The sequence below is a fragment of the Trachinotus anak genome, unplaced genomic scaffold (genome assembly GCF_046630095.1).
Source record: "Trachinotus anak isolate AG129_WGS33_773 ecotype Australia unplaced genomic scaffold, CSIRO_AGI_Tana_v1 ptg000004l, whole genome shotgun sequence".
Lineage (NCBI taxonomy): Eukaryota > Metazoa > Chordata > Actinopteri > Carangiformes > Carangidae > Trachinotus > Trachinotus anak.
The window spans coordinates 18,167,214-18,184,807 of record NW_027273855.1 but is presented as its reverse complement, the minus strand read 5'-3'; the positions used below and the strand labels follow the sequence as shown (position 1 = coordinate 18,184,807).

The 17,594-nt window shown below is 38.1% G+C and overlaps 2 protein-coding genes across 7 annotated transcripts; one reads left to right on the top strand and one right to left on the bottom strand.

Moving 5' to 3' along the window:
- The first annotated feature begins 1,455 nt into the window (after positions 1–1,455).
- On the top strand, positions 1,456–8,324 carry csf1b (colony stimulating factor 1b (macrophage)). Of its 6 annotated transcripts, none has more exons than XM_071474999.1 (9): positions 1,456–1,697; positions 3,352–3,471; positions 3,556–3,618; positions 3,724–3,894; positions 4,113–4,323; positions 4,414–4,550; positions 7,617–7,660; positions 7,743–7,780; positions 7,931–8,324. In XM_071474999.1, exons 1-8 carry the CDS (start codon positions 1,656–1,658, stop codon positions 7,777–7,779), a joined length of 825 nt encoding a protein of 274 aa, XP_071331100.1. In that variant the 5' UTR covers positions 1,456–1,655; the 3' UTR covers position 7,780; positions 7,931–8,324. The 6 variants fall into 6 exon arrangements, with proteins under 6 accessions (XP_071331100.1, XP_071331104.1, XP_071331103.1 ...); XM_071475003.1 differs by having other exon boundaries at positions 1,467–1,697; positions 4,414–4,503; XM_071475002.1 differs by having other exon boundaries at positions 1,507–1,697; positions 3,358–3,471; positions 7,746–7,780; positions 7,931–8,071.
- Positions 8,325–9,063: 739 nt separating this feature from the next.
- fmodb (fibromodulin b) lies at positions 9,064–17,589 on the bottom strand. Its single transcript, XM_071476558.1, has 2 exons — positions 14,106–17,589; positions 9,064–11,406 (listed from the first exon to the last, which is right to left on the bottom strand). Exons 1-2 carry the CDS (start codon positions 14,992–14,994, stop codon positions 11,255–11,257), a joined length of 1,041 nt encoding a protein of 346 aa, XP_071332659.1. The 5' UTR covers positions 14,995–17,589; the 3' UTR covers positions 9,064–11,254.
- Positions 17,590–17,594: the final 5 nt, after the last annotated feature.

Sequence of the window (17,594 nt, the reverse complement as noted above, 5' to 3'; positions counted from 1 at the left end):
CACCCCAGGGGAAATTCCAGAAATGTCAGCAGTTAGTCAAGTTATTGTGGATATTTTCCACAATTACTTGGACCCCCATCCTACCCCCAGAGTTTCATTCTGGACATTTTGTGCTACAGAACAGAAAACATAGAAAAACACAGAAACACAGAAAAGTAGCAGTGGTAAAACTAAAAAAAGTTCATGTGAAACAGATGGGAACTGAACTGTTTAATATAAATATTCCTGTGGTGGAAGGGATACGGCAGAGTATTGTCTAATGTACTACTGAACTTCATTGCACTTTACAGCTGTCACCTTCCTGCACAAGCTTGTGTTAACTCTAAATTCACGAGTATATGACGGCTAAAGTGTATTTATTTCAATGTCTTTGTGTACATATTAGAGCTTTGGTAATAACTGTATGTTTTAATGTGTAAAAAAATACATAAATATAAATGAATATTAGGTTTTAAGACTGTTATTCTTGATGCTGTAACATGAGCAGCATGGAACTCATTTTAAACAGTCTTTATGTTTTTGTGTAGTCTCCTCTCCAACAATGCATCATATTTTATTTGTTTATCACTTGTTTTGAATGTACGAGGTTAATCTCCAAAGTAACAACTAACAAAAATTTCCCTCTGTAGTACTCACACTGTGTAATCACCACCACTACATTCCACAGTATGACCAGTAAATGATTCAGATACATGAGTGATGTTGTTAAGAGGAATGTGTTCACAATACAAAGTGTAGGAAGTCAGCTCTTGTTTTAATAGATCCCAGGCCAAATGTTTTTATGTTCTCTGTTTGAGTCCGTTGATCTGTTATGAGAACGATTCCCCATCAAGAATAGCCCATAAAGGCATTTATGTGAATGTGTGGGTGCATTTGTGTGTGTATTTCTTGCTCGCTTGGGTTTGGTCAGGTCTTCAAAATAATAGTACACACCCACTGTCTCAATAAATCCAGTTAAAAAAAAGTTGAGGATTCCTTAAGTAGCATGCCTCCGACAGCACCTTCAGACTTCCACAGTAATCTGCTGATCTTCTCCTTAAGTATTGAATGTGTCTTATTTGTCTTGCTCCGTTTCACTCACGTGGGAGCACTCAATCACTGCATTTACGGAGGGGAAGCGAAGGTACATGGCCCCTGAGCAAAATTTTTGTTCTGAGAGTTCAAATGTGAGTTTTCAATGCAGGCTGCTTTCAAGGGATAGAATTTCAAGAACATGAGCAGATGTTACCCGCACAACCCCATCGAGCATCCGCAGGCTGCCTTTGTCTGATTTTTCATTTAAAAAGGAAATAATTCAATAATTGCCACATGTGTTGACCGAAAATACATTATTAAGTGAATCTACAACCCCAAAATCCATTTGTTATCACACATCTGCAGAGACCAGGATGTTGCATCTTGTCAAACAGAAGTGAGATGGGAGGTCTTTAAAAAGGGCTGTCTGTCAGCAGAGACACTCTCAGTTTGAACTCACTCCGTGCAGGAGGAGCACACCAGGCACTGCTTTGAAGAACAGCGCCACATGACGAAGTGTCAAATATACTTAGCAGCAAATTCCTTTCTGTGGAGTGGAACTGAATTTGTGAAAAGGATCTCTTTGCTTCAATGTGTGTGACAGAGGAGTCTGGTGTTTTCCACTGTCAAACACTTACCAGATGACCATCCTTGTGTCAACCCTGATTCAGAGCAAAGCTAAGGTAGGTGAGAACGTTTCTACTATCACTGCTGTAAAAAGTCCAACAGTTCACTGAAGACCAGGCAAGGAAAGAACAGAGCATGCAAGTCAGATTATGAAGCTTGATGCTTGATTGTGCAGTTTGCTGACCTACATACATATCATGGACAGCATGGAGAAAAGAAATCATGTGATAGGTAACATTTGCATCATGTGCTCCTGCATTTGCCATATACCAGTCACATCAATAGTTTTATTAGATTACATTAATTTGATTATGTGTTATCATCAGTCATCAAATGGGTTTCCAATAAGATCTGGTGGCTGGCATGATAGTCTTTCAGTTGAAACACAGCATCGTCTTTTACTTTGAGAATCACTTTTTTTTATGGTCTGTGTGTCAAATGGCACTTTTTTAAGAATATTATTTCAATTTACTTAATTAAAACCATGATGGCACAAGATTTTTTTTTTTTTTTCCTGAGAATCGACTGGCATGCACATATTGAGCAACTTAGATTCATAGTGAATCATGACATATAATCTACAGGACCTGCATGAGTTTTATGATTATATTAAAGTAATTCAAGAACCCAAACAAGAGTTACACTGTACAGCATTGTATGAGGAACAGACAGCACAATGCGAAAAGAATATTTCTGGTCTCTAGAGACTTTCAAAGAATTGTCCTTTGTGTCTTAATACATCTCAGAAGTCCACCAGGCAACAAATAAATCATGTTTTATTGTTTCAGTTCAGTGTTTTGCTGGCATCTGTCTGGACTGTTTATTGCAAAAGCTGCATTGAATTCACCGGTCAAGTAAAGAGGATGATTATCACAGAATACCTTCCATTGCACACATATTGCCCACAGCCTGATGAACACATGCTTGTCACCATGTTTTAAACCTGAGTAGAAGAATTAGGTCCATCTGGAGCCCATTTTACAGTTACAGCTGCCAAAAGGTGCTTGGTAGTAGATATCATCAGCTACAGACAGAGTATATGCATGCTGCTCTCTAAGCCCAAGCTTTCATGGTAGATGGCACTATTTGACCATAGTTGGGACTTACCTAACATCAGGCTGGGTTCCTCTGAGGTCACACACAGTCAAATATTGATCACTGGTTGTGTCGCAGCAAAGAGGCGATGTACATGCTGCCCAAACTCCACCTGAAACCCAATACTTCCACAGGACCTAAGTCAAGAAGCAGAACTGTTATGCACAAATAATTTGCAGGGGTGGAAAGAAAGTATTGTTGTTACTATAACTGAGCAGCTTTTATGCATGAACTACTAGATTATGGATGGAAAGGCAAGATTTGCTCAGATGCGTGCTGTTAAACTGGTATGGCACAAATTAGGAGGGAATTGCTTTGAACCTCCTTTTAAAATAATTTACAATATCAATAATCAAGAATATGATGACACATGGAGTGCATTCACGTGGAAATGTTTGATGCTGGGACGCCACATTGACTCTGGGTTTGTGGTTGAGAGTATTCTTAATAATGTTATTTTTGTTTGCACAATCTAAATGAGTACCTGAGTAATGTTTGAGTATTTCTAATGGGCTAGTGGACTTTGCAGACATTTACTTTGACTGAGTAAATGTCTGCGTGTCAGGCCCTTCTTGAGAAGTTAAGGGGTGTCAACATAATGTATGTCTGTGTCAGTTGCAGGTAAAGTGTCTGTGTGTGCTTATGTTCCTGAGCTTCCCTCTGAATATGGCTGAGATCCCTGGCCCATGCAGACACTCCATCACTAGGGAGCACCTGCTTACAGTCAGGCATTTGGTAGGTGTTGAAATAACATTAGAAACAGATGATTAAGCAAAAGTAGACATTGATCACGCTACGCAACATTCGCTGTTTCTGCAGATGGATAACCAGTTGAGAAGTGGGTGCTCAATAACCTACACATTCATAGAACGGAGAAGTTTGGTAAGGTAACATTGTTACTTTTTCCTTCTAAACCCGTTGGTCCAAATTTTCCATTAACTGTATCGTGCTTTCATGATTATTACCTCATGCTCTAATTTCCCACAGAGCAAATGTTGCTTTGTGAAAGCTGCTTTACCCTGGATCTTGGAGCTCCTCACCACCCACTTCAAATATAGCCGGGGTTCAGTAAATGATGACTATGTTCAATCTCTGAGAGCACTCATCCTCAACATATATTCTCAGAAATGTGTGCCACAGATTAATGAAGAGATCGAGGTGAGTGTGTGTTTCTGAGTGGTGTACTTGTCGCCTATTTCTCAGAGGTGATGGATTAAATATGATAAAGAAATATGTGATAAGAGAAAGCAGGGATTGCCTGATTGTTTGAAAACATGTTTGAAATAAATCAGCTCAATCAAAAAACTGCCCAGCACGAGGAGATAAATATGCAATACTTGTGAAAATATTTAAGGTATGTTTCTTGGGTACTGCAGGACAAGCCAGAGAGTTTTGAGATGCTCTACAGAGGGTCTCCTACAGAGGCACTGCAGAGGGCTTCAGAGGTGCTGACTGTTTACTGGGAGTTGGTAACGACCAGCGATATGCCAGTAGACTGGAGATGCCAGCACGAATACTCAGAAACCTTTGAATCTACCACAGAGCTATCCACAAAGTCACCCACAGAGTCACCCACACATTTCACAGGTTGGATTCCCAGTTGCCTTGAAAGTAATGTGATCATATATGCAGATGCCTGGTCTATGCAGATCACAGATTTCCTGTCTTTTACTACAGACAGTTATGGTAGGAAGTCAGTGAAGGCCTCACAGAGAAGACCCGTCAGAGACCTGTACAAGCTTGGCTTCATCATCGCCTCCATATGCGGTGGGCTGCTGTTAATACTTACTATCTACTGTCTCATCACACAAAAGGTACTGGTGCTTCTGTTTTGTTATTTCATACATCACATGTGACCTATTTTATTACAGTCCAGTCATATTGCAATAAAGTAGGCTTGGAAGCCTGGCTCTGCTTTCTAAAGATTTCCGTCTTGCAAAAATACCACACCTCCACATCCTTATGCATTAATCCAAAAATCTTAACATTATTTAAGATTAAATTACTCTAATTAATTTGACAAATACTGCAACCATTGTGTTTTAATGCCCTAATAAAAACATTAAACAGAAAGGTGTAATAAGAGCTAAATAACCCCATAAAATAAAGGCAGTGAAACAGTCCCAGCTGCATTGCTAGTAAAAACATGGGCTTTTTAGAGAGCAATAATATGCTAACAGGCGTGCTAACAGCACAGTGCGTAATGACAAGAAGAAAAAAGCAGAAACGTCGATTCCTTGAATTTCATCCCAGCCTTGGTTTAGTTATATTAGGTCTCTGAACAATCTGTGGCATGCTTCCTAAACACTTTATCTGTGTAAGAAATCAAACATCGACACATACGAACCAGCTCCTTACTTGCTAATGAGAGTTATAAAGAAATTGTACCAATAGGAAAATTAGGAAGGGTTTTGCCTTGTGCTGGTAAACAAAGCTGCTCTACAGCTACGTTGAGTGTTCACTTTGTCAGGTTAGATAAGCTACATTTTATCCTTTAATCCTCATGGAGAAATTTCTGTTCTGCTTCTGACCTAGATATATATTTAGGAGTAATAGGTTGTCAGTTTTCAGTGGGGACTAACTCTAATTTGGAGGCAAGCTCTTTGGTCAAGCAATTGCAGGAGTATTACTAATCCCGAATACGCATGTGAAGCATGTGTTTTGTTTGTTACATAACTCTGGTACCTTCAAGAAGATACATATAGCATCAGGAAAGGCCCTACAGCTGTGGTGACAGTGCTCAACTACTCCTTAAACAAACGTGCATTGTGTTGAGTGGCAGAATGATTTTGATCACGTAGGAGGCAGGGGATAGGTTCTCAGTTATCACATTACATTAGACCTGTATTTTATCTTTTTGAGTGAGTATTTTATGTTAATATGGGATGATTCCTAACGGTAAAATTACTGTTGTGGGGCTCTTTTCTTCTTCCAATTACATTGTTTTGGCCACACAAGCCACGTATGGGGATATAAGTGCTGCTAAATCCATGCACTAATAGGACTTTGTTAGTAAGAAGCTTGTTTCTTAAAGACAGGTTTATAGATTTACATTTAAAGTTATCAGCAGGTGACAGTAAAGGTTATTAGTAGACAAACAAGGAATAATCACCAGGTAGACTGGCAACACTGGACATCAAAAAAAAAAAGAAAAAAATAACGCCACATGTTGCAGTTGATTCATGCATTGTGTCCTGTCATGGATTGAGCCGGTCTTGTTCGGAGTTGATTGATTGAGCTTTAAATACCTAGACCACACAGCTTTAGAGAACAGGTGGTACTGACCTATTCATCACAAAGTAGGCCTATTGAATATCTATATCTTTGTTTAGCTGATTACATTGGATTCAGATTACAGTGAATGACATAGACTGATTAGAGTAGATTGATTAGAATACCTTAATGCTTGATGAGATTAATCATTCTCCACTTGTGGAATGTTATTGGTAGCCCGCTAGCCATGTTTTCCCTTGCAGCTTTTGTCATGACTGTGCTAATTCCATTTCCTGACTATCTTGCTTTTTGTGTGTGAAAATATTGCCCTGCCAACTGCCCCTAAAAGATCTAAGCAGTAATCCTTCTGTGACTTTAATTAACATCATCTGTGTGCTCAGTGAGAATGTGTGACTACAGAGAGATGCATGAGATTAAAATGCTGTGTGAGGAAGTGGACAACATTGGAAATCACACGTTACTTGGGGCAGATGCATTTCTGTGAATGTACTGTTTAGAAAAATGGCACCTTATATCAGTTGCTATATTTGTTCTGTGACCATGAAGCATGAATTAGCAAATACAGTTAACTGCCGTGCTGTCCCATGGCTGTCAGCTGAAAGAATAGTCTAAAATTACAGTCAGAAAATTGCATTTTCTGAGTATAGGAAGGACAGATCCTGCATAGTCAGACAAATTAGTTCATTTAGTTGAATTTTGTGTCTCGTGAAAAGGCAGATGTTCAACATTTTCTAGACTGTGTCCACATATATAGGCTGAAATGAGTTTAGTTCTATGAGAGAGTTCACAAAAATAACTGGAAATTGTCTGTGATGCATGTAGGCTCTGTCCATCTGTACAACTTTTGGACAATATGGCAGTGTTAATATCAAAGCTTTACTGCAAGCAAGCGTGTAACTAAATGAAGGTTCAACCAGGAGCCAGACATACGACTCTTGTTAGTCTCCAGTCTCCCTCTTTAAGCAGACCTGGAATTCCCATCACTACTGCAAAGTTTGCTTGCAGTGACAAGCAATGTGTCTAAATCCCTAAGTGCACACTGAAAAGACTTCAAAGCACACAATTATTTTCACTGAGATCCACATGACCTGTGACCCACCGTGGGTCACAACCCACCCATCAAGATCTTGCTTTGGTTTGTCTACACATGTGAGACAAAATAACTTCATTAACATCACATTGCCACGGACTATAAAAATGTATCTTTTGACAGTTCATTTAAAAGGCTGTAAAAAAGTTTATTTGGTCAAGGAGAGTGGAGGCTGTGGTGCAGCTTGGACTCACAGCAGTTACAACAGATTCCAATAGTGATAATAATGAAAGTTTTAACAGTGGGAAACAAATATTAAATCATCTATAGAGATTTTTCTACTGGCCTGTCCTTTTATGTGCTCAGTATGCTCCAACTCATTTTTTTCCCCAAATTATGGCAAAGTAGAGCTATTTCTTCTTAACCTTTGAACACAACAGTGTCAGCCGCCTGCTGCCTGTTTTTTCATGAGTCAGAACTCTAGCATATTGTTATCAAGTGATTTAGTCAATTCAAAATGTAATAAAATTAGGGGTTTCTGTTCCTTTGTCACTCAGACTGTGGTTACTCACCCACTAAGTGCATTAGTTTTAAAAGTCTTTTCTTTCCAAAACAGAAAACTCACAACTCTCACAGATCAAGATCTTACACAAACTCAAGGTAAGAACAGAACTGACATATAAAAGTCTTTCCATGTTTCTTGATGTCATCCTAATGCATCTCTTTGTCATCTGGATTAAAGCAGAGACCTGCAGAACATAGAGATGGAGCCAAAATAATGTGAGTATTCATCTAACCTACATCAAGTGTTATGGTTAGTTAAACAGCTGGATCTGGCACACATTAAATATCTTACACAAATGCCCCTGTCAGCCGTAGTGTAACGTAAGACTGCAGTGCCCACACTTATATGTGTTTTTCTCTCCTCAGGCGGTAAAGAGCACATCACTGCAGAAGGCAGACGGAACACTCGTGAAGTTGTACATTTTATCCATCATGAACAAGTTTCATATCAGTATCTTGTATGTAATGTTTCAGGCTCACCTGTTTTATCGGAAGCTTTGCTTTGACTGAAAGCAAGATGGACCTTATTTGGAATAATATGCTATGTATATTATGTTTATGCATTATCTTTTGCAGATATCTTCAAGTTCACAAAAGTTTATTTTTACACTAGTTATGAATGTTGAATCATGGGTCTCCACTTGCTGCCACTTAACCAACTGTTTGTAATGTTCTTTGTCAAACAGTTCCACAAGTTATTTATTAGTTTGACTCTATTCAATTACTGTATTGATAATAAAAGTTAACCATCAATACTAAATCCAAAATTAATGCTCTTCAGCTGTACAGCTACCAGTGCATTCATACACATGAGCCACAACATAAAAAATAACCACACACATACGCAGTATGTACACAGACACACACACACACACACACACACAAACACCTTTGTGTATAAATTCACATTACAAACAATACATTACATATATGTATATATGTAACACAGTGCTTCTCACTTCTACATTTTTGCTTTTATTATAAGTAACTACATCTATATATATACATATGTGTATCCATGCATGAATGTATGCATGTGTGTGTGCATGTGTGTGTGCATGTGTGTGTGTGTGTGTATGCAATTACAGGTTTTTATGAACATCTCATGAAATCCCATCAGAACAGGTAAAGGCCTGATTAAGGGATTTAGGCCATTTAATAGCCTAGCCTACAACCCTACATCCTGTTTGACTTCACACTTTATGAGGAGCCAAAAATGCTTTTATCCTTGCCAAAACAGTCTTTCTCACCGCTTTGGAAAGCAGTTTAGTTTCCCTGATTATTACTTTACACTGCTGATCAATATACAGTCTTCATGGAGCCAACTTTTAAGTAATTTTATTTTATTTTCTAAAATATGACCAAAGTTATGACCAGAGATTTCTATATCGAGTTTCACTGCAAAACAGTGTTAATAGTTTCAACATGAACTCTGGAGAATCTGTTGTTGGTGAAACACGCTGAGTTTTTGTTACTTGCAAAGAGGTGGAGAAACAGTCTTTTTGTAGTTATCAAATGTTTTTATTTTCCACTTTAACAAAAATTGGAATAAACATAATGATGTAAAGCCAGTTAACAAAGCGTAACGTCATAAGCACCCCATCCACAAAACTAAGAGGACAGTCACTGCTGCAGCTTAAGAAAATGTCTTTACTGCACAGAGAGGGACGGTAATTGGTGGGACTAATGTGCTACTACAGTTTACTCTCATGCATACATGACATTTAATCATTACTAGATGTCAGCAGTAAGCAACAGGACAATACGTACAAAGAGAAGGAGGGCAGTGCATGCGTATTCCCTAATGCTGTCACGACTTTTACTCGTGTTTACTCAATCATGGTGCAGCCTAAGAGGACCACGTTAGTAAATCCTGTGAAAAGATTCCCTCGTATGATCATGTGCATGTGTGCTGGCCTCCGCTTTGTTTTTGAAGAATCTGTGTAGGAAACAGAAGAGTAAAAACAACTCAAACCCACCCCAGAGACTCTGCAGAGCTGTGTGCAACCTGCAATATAACACGATCTATTTCACAGGCTACTGCTTATCAGTGTTCAAACTACTGTGGCACTGGCAGTAATCCATTCTTCATCCCTAGACACTGCTCAATTACAAAACAAGGAAAGAATTTCTATAATTCAATTTAGTGCCTTTCTGCAGAGGATTAAAGGCAGCTGTGGAAGATGAAAGAGCAAGTTGTCCCCAACGATAAATATGCAGGAATTGTCTAAGACTATTTAGAATTGTCAATGGGGCTGCTGCCTTTTACTCTCGCCCAACCTCTCTGCCTCTTTTATTTCTAATTAGAGGAGACAGAACATTTTGTTGTTGCTAAAAATATATCACTGTCAACAGGGAGACAAATAACTCGGTAAACATTTTTTTTTGCCCTCAGATGTAATAATATGTACAAAGTGGTGGATCCCTAATTTAAAAGATTCACTTTACACAAAAAAAACATTATTCAAAGTTTTCTGGCTAAGGTGATATAAATCGAATCATGTCAAGTCACACATTAAAAATCCTGCTATAAATCCTGCTCCTTGCTAGACTTAACCTTTCTGTCAAGTACACATTTCTATGAGATATACAGTAAAGCACAAAATGGCTCAGAAATTACAACCTGCACATATTTCTCCTAAAGTGAGTGAGTTACTGAAACACAGTTGCTCAAAAAAAAAAAACTAAAGAAAAACATTAGATTACAGTTAATACAGTCATAAAATTTTTAAAACCAACATATGCTTAGTTGTAAATAGAGGCTCAGAGGCTCATTTGAAGAAGGAATAAATCATTTTCATCAGTTCCAGGCACAAACACTGGATTGAATGACTTGGAAAAACTATAAACAGTCTTTAAAGTGAAATTACTCTAACCCTATAACAACAAACAGTAAATTGATTATTAAGTGTATACTGGTTGTAAGTTAAAAAGTGACCGTACCAAATAATAATAACTAGAATGGCACCCAGTAGAGAGCATACATCTGCCAAGGTCAAATATTGACAGAAATGTTAAGAAATACCCTATTTCCCAATGTTAAGGAAAGTGATTAAAAAAAAAAAATCCTGGATCTGTACCAAAATTGAACAGGTTCTTCCCTTGCTGCTACCAAGTTAGGTGCAAATCTGTTCAGTATTTTTTTACATAATCCTGCTGACAAATAAACACACAAAACCCTGGTGGAGGTACTGAAAATCATCACTAGTCAACATACTGTTTTATCTTCTTGTGCCGCATGGTGAAGGCAAATAGCCAAACTAAATATCACAGCGCTGACTGACAGTTTTATACAGGTTATACTTTACCAGACATGACACAAGCAGAACTTGTTGTCATCAGTTACAATGTATTTATGGAGTATTACTTTGCCAGAATACTGGAACTGATAATCTAATTAGTATGTTGAACTGATGTCGGTCATCGCTCTGTCATCCATATGGCGTCATCTGGATACATGATTATACAACTGTGGTATTTCCCGTTGACTAATACTCAAACTGTTTCAACATTTGGAATAGTAGTAGCTTTCATAACAGTTCAACATAGCATTATCTCAAAAATGATGTGATAGACAGGACAGTGAATGATATAAGGTTACAGTGACAGGTGACAAGAAGTACAGATGTTACAGAAGGAGCAACACCCTGCATTGAGTTGAGACACGTCAGTGAGAGAGATCAGACAGCGCTACACATCAATAAAGGCAACACGGCGCAAACAGTAGGCAGCTTCAGGAGGAATGTCTCTGGCACTGATCTTATTGGCATCGAGACGCAGCATTCTCAGCTTCGAGAAGTTTGCCATGTCGACTGTACTGCAGAAACTTCTCAGGGAAAACTCTGAAAGACACAGGAGGAAATATAAAGGGAGGCTTAATGTTGTCTGTCATTTTGTGAGTCATACAGCAACAAATGCATTCAAATCACACGTGTAATCAAACCAAGCAAACTTTACAAGACTAGGTCAAAACCTGGTACATAAGAAGACCACGTAAATGGTCAATGTTTGAGGGCAAATTTGAAAATTGTTGTGGAATTGCATTTGAATTCTCCCCAGTGCCAGCCAGTTTCAGCCCTTTATCTGTTTGCTTCTCTTTGCTCACATATACAGTATTTTAATACAAACAAATTTCCAAAAAATATTTCCAATAAAGCTTTTCTCATTTACATGTTTTTCTGTTTCTGTTGTCAGACAACTGAACATGTATGAAATGGTGTCTGATACATGGCTCATTAAGACTGTATGTTAACTGGCAGTCACTTTCAAGCCATTTCCAAGCTGCTGTTCTGCACTATTTCAATTCTGATTTTATAACTGCGAGGTCTTCCGGCAAAATTACCGTACACATAAGTTAACGACATTGATCGTGCTGTGATTTTGGCTATATGTACCCGTAAAATGATCAGTCAGAGACAAAGTTAGAAGAGAGAGAACATCTCTCTTATTTTGTCTCTCACACAGCGCACAGCCTCCATCAGAGAAAGAAACTTCTGCTCCGCCTCTCTGCCACTCACAGGGATAGGTGTGCCTCTCACTTAAGGGTCAATACTGGCAGCTCTCTTCTGTGGAAAGTAGCTAAGGTTTATCCAAAAGTCACTACATTTGTTGCTAGGTTCTTTTTTTTTTATGTCACTAAAGCAGTCTATAAAGTCAGTAAATTTAGTGACAAATGCACTGAGTTGTTAACACTGCTTGTTTACCCCAATTCACTTTGAAAGAGCATTGGCCAATGGGGAAACTCCAACACTCAGCTAGCAAACCAGTGGTGAACCTTATGATTCACTCAGTCACTGATTCAGTCAGTAATGGACATTTGCATTTATAGGACTGTTGCAGTCAGGCAAAAATTGGGAACTGCACTATATTCCTCACAGGACTTTTAAGTATATCTGTGCTAGAAAGCAAGACTTGACTCTCTCATTTCTATATTAGAACTGTTCTGTAAGGCACAGACTAACACTATTACATCAATAAAAAATGTCTTGTCTTGATTGATTACACCCAGTCAATGTTTTTTCTGTAGTTTTCATTTTCATAAAGTTTATTTTAAACTTTGTTTTCTTGTTTAGTTTTTTTCTTGTGAACTTTTGGTATTGTATTGTATTGGTTTGTTTTCTGTATAAGTTGTCAGAGCGATATATAGTGTGGAGTCATGGGAGTGCCATAAAAAATAATTAATCTGTAAAAGAAAAAGAAAATAAATGTGAAAATATAAAGAGGAATAAATAAAAGAACAAATAAATGTGGAAATACTTTTTTTTTTTGCCATTTTCTGTCTCTTTCTTTCTTTTTCTTTAATGTCATTTATTTTTTATCCCTATTTTGCTATGACTTTTGCTAGTCCTTGAAGGGCCAAGTTTTCAATCAGCTGGCACTAGATAGCTTCCTGCCTAGGCTTAGTACTCAAATCCTGCATGTATGAAGTCTGCTTTGGCAGGAGCTTTTTACTGCTGTCAACAGGTAGTGGACGTGGTTGTGTACTTTGTAGCAGTCTGAATCAGCGAGGGAAGGAAAAGATTTGCTACCTCTGTGAACTGGCCATTATCTGGTAATCTGCATGGAGAAGTCAGTTTCAATGCCACTGAGGGAAAGTGCTGACAGGCTGGAATGCCTTTAGTTAAAATAAATGTTATTCCACTTGTGCCAAAACAAAAACACAAAAAATACAGTAATTTATCTGCAAATAAATGCATATATATTTTCAAATATATGGATTAAAATATACAGAAATAAATGAACAAATAAATGTGAAAATAAAAGAAAATGCTGACTATTCTTTTATATTTGTTAATTTGTCTTTACATTTCCACATTTTTTATTTACGTATTTATTCTTTTATTTATTGTTCCTTAAGTTTCCACATTTATTTAATTATACTTTTACAGATATATTCTTTTTTATGGCACTCCCATGACATAAATTTAATCTGATGCTTGAAATTTTCCCAATTTGCTGCATTCTCAGCCAAGCCCTGGAAGTGCGGTGTTATATCACTGTTCAGCATGGCCACAAGCACAATAAATCCAACTTTAAGAAATGGAAATGAAAAAAAGTTTTAGGAAGTTGATTTATCAAATATGAATCCAGAGGACGTTCTCAAAACAATATGGGTAGCCAGAGTGCAATAAATCACTCGAGGTCAGGCATGGTGTGCTCACCTAAGTTTCACAACCTCTACTTCTATAACTAACAAACGATGACTTGGAAATCCAATTTTCCATCTCCCCTAAAATTTATTCTGTAATTTAAATGGCCATATGCAATGGTTATTGTTCAAAGGTGCACAGCGGTTTAAAGTTATAACCTAACTTTTCTGCCATTGAAGATCGGTAAGTTTTGTGCGTTAATCGCTCAGTGAGCATCATAGTTTGTCAATTATAAAAGCTCCCTCTGAGTTAGCATTACTTCAGCTCAGCTAAGAAATTATGGCCACAGAGTTAACCTTCAGTATGGCATTAATAGTACAGTTTGACTGGTTTTGCAATAAAAATAGCATAAAATAGCATAAAGATTAAAAGTAACAGAGATGTATCCATACCTTTGATTTTATTGGCTTGTAAATAAAGGTTCTCCAGGTTCCTACTGACAATAGGGATCTTTTCCAGTTTATTAAAGGACAGGTCAAGCTCAACCAGTGTGCTGACATTGAAGACACTGGGTGGAACTCCTTTATCTGTCAGTTTGTTATGAGCCAAACGGACAAATTGCAATTTGGGATACATGGTGAAAAAGCCCACTGGAACGCTCTCTATGTTATTAAACTCCAGGTATAGCTGCTGCAGCAGCTCAGGGAGGTTGTCAGGGATTTTTCTCAGCTTGTTTTTCCTCATATCCAACATGGTCAGAGACTTCAATCCCTTGAACACACCTCCAACATCCTCAATGACATTTGCTTGGAGCTGAAGGTTAGTGAGGTTGGCCATCCCACCGAACATGTTTGGGAGGATTTTCGAGATCTTGTTGTGACCAAGTCGCAGGTCTGTGATAGACTTGGGCAAGTTGGAGGGTACACGGGTAAGCTCATTGTGATCCAAGAACAGTCGGTCCAGGTTCTTCAGCTTGCTGAAGACGTTCTTACCAATCTTGTCTGAGTTGAGCTGGTTGTGAAACAACACAACCCAGACCAAGTTTGTAGCGTTGTCAAACACGCCATCCTGGATGCCTGTTATCTGGTTACGTTGCAGGTAGACATATTTTATATGTGAGGGGACGTAGGGAACATGCTGAAGGTTGCGGCTGTGACAGTACATAGCTGTGGGGAAGTTTGAGGGGCAGTCACACTCCAGGGGGCAGTCCACGTCCTCAGCCTGCAAGCTGGCATGCCACCACCGCCCACGCAGATGTGACAGCCATTGGAACTGGCTGTAACGCTGGCTGATGCTCAGATCCACTATTCCCATTAAGAGGAGCAGCACCACTATCTGCATGATCACTGATGGAAAACCCAAAAATGTTAAATGTTATTTAAAATTAATATGATGTCAGTAATCACTGATAGAATTAAATATTTTGCAACTAACACTACAGTACTGTTAGATGTGTAGAGATGTATTCTTATTGCTCCACTATTTAAAAGTAAAGTAGTTACAGTATACCTACCAGTTGGTTGATCAGAGACGATACCTCCGTCCTTGCTCACGTTGCTTGTGTCTTTCTCAGACTGAGCGAACTATGTTAATGGTATAGAGTAAATATCCCCCCTCACCTCGCGGCTGCAGCTTCAAGCCACCCAGTCTCACTGGAGCACATACATTTTTCCATTTGCATGTTAAACCTACACTTCAACATATCACCTCCAGCCATGTCAGTATCAATCCCATCTGTGAACTGGTACAGACATCTGCTTTTTAACAACCTTGTTTTCTCTCACTGTGTCATTCCTTATCATTAGCACAACCACTCCAAGTCTGGCTTGCTGTTTATTGTTGCGGTGTGGAAGTTATAGAGGAGGTGGGGGGTTATGGTATAGAGGATTTAATGAACCAGACTAGACGCTATAATAAGTGGTGTGTTTTTTCTTAGATAAAACAATGCAGCTTAGTTATAGTTTAAAATGTAACTCTTAAGTCGCAGCATGCTTTTCTCTATTACATATGTTTCATTTATATGTTTCAACATGTACAAAGCATGAGAAACCCTGTAATTTTTTCACCATCATTCTCCTTAAACTTTTTTTTTTCTTCTTCTTTTCTTTTTGCTTTCTGTGTTCCTGCCTCCTCCAGGTTCTCACTATACTTTTGTCAATTACAGTGTTCAAGCTGTGGAGAAAGTTAACATATGTTTGTGCTGGAGCAGGCGGACAGAAGAGAGCCGTTAACATCCTGCAGACTGTCGTCAGAATGGGCCTCGCCATTCATGTCCTCCACTAGGGCAGGAAATGGAGGCAGAGTTTCACAAATTAAGTTTGTTTTCCCCAGTCTGCTTCTCCTCTTTTAGAAAATGCAAAACAACATGTTGACTTGAAAATAGAAGTCGTACAGTGAGTAATAGACCTAAATCATGAAACAATTACATTCCCTTTGAGAGGAGAAGGAACCTGAGGAAACACAGATGGGACTCCTTTGCACACAGGACTTGTCACAGCATATAAAAGTGAGGCCAAATATGTAAAAGTAAATATAATTTTTTTTCCCAAGTGATGTTATTCTATGTTTAAGAATCTATGCCTATCATTGTGTTATGTCAACATTAATTATAAACAGAAATCCTTTCACATTAATTTATGCAAAGGCACAGCAATTACTGTGGGAAATTAAAGTTTCCAGAAAAACAATTTTGACGTTGGGTTTATCATCGAGTTATATTCAAATAATGTCCAAATCCCCCCATAATCCATTTAACACAAAATATATTAATATTTGGTATCTGCCAAGACAGCGTTGTTTTTGGAGTATGTGCCTCTAAAATAAAGTCTGATTTAAACCAGGATGCAAAAGCTGTAAACATAATCTCATAATTAGAACATCATGTTTACATCATTCAAATCAAGTGTGGGCATCATTTATTCAAGAATCTACGTACAGCTTTAAAGGCCTATATAGTTCCAGTTATATCATCACGCACAATAAAGATTCAACTTGGAGCTGTTCAGCTGTCATGAGCTGTACCATAAGGTAAAGCTGAAACTATTCTCTTGTCATGAGTGTTTTACAAGAAACTAGAGATGGGAGAGACTGTAATGAAAACAATATGTTCATTTGAAACAGATTTGTGTATTTTCTGCATGAGTATTCTTAAAAAATGAGATGATGAGAGAGTGGTGATTTTTAAGCATCTGTGTATCCAATCTAAAAGAATATACTTCTTGACTATATTATGTTTGATTTATTCTAATCTATTTACTGACTTAAACTACACAGAGACTGAGGGCCGCATTTTTGGCCATACCATGGCTCTGTTGTAGATATTTCTTAACAAATGGTCGGATGGCTTGCCATGACCACCAATATGTCAACACTTGTCACTTCAGTTTATGACGCAATACCTCCAAATAATTCCGTTTTAACTCTTAAATGATCCTAATCTGAAGATGCTGAAATTCTGAACTATTTGTATAAAGACGTTTAGCCGTGAGCCAGTGCTTCCTGCATCCCCAGTTCTCAGGTCTCACTTTAAGCTTCCATTGCTTCAGGACTTTTCAGTAGATTTTCTTATCTAATTGTGTAACCTAGTTGAGGATAAATTACTTGGACCTTCACACGCAGGTGTTGTCTTCAGTTGAAAAATGTCATGGACATTATGAGAGAGGGAACACAAGTCAAACATCTACAATTGCAGTAACGTTTCCATTCACCCATCCATAAATGTCCTTTATTTATCAGAAACATCTGGTTGGCTAGTCATTTATTTGACTTTTAGATGCTAATGATGAATGGCTAACTGATCAAACAACACGCAAAACCACAGAGAATATAAAGATATTTTTCATTCAGAGTAAAAGACAGACAGGATAATAGTGCCGTGCAACGTCTTCCACCGCACCTCTCATCACTATTAACTTGATCTAAAGCTTTACATCCATCCACTT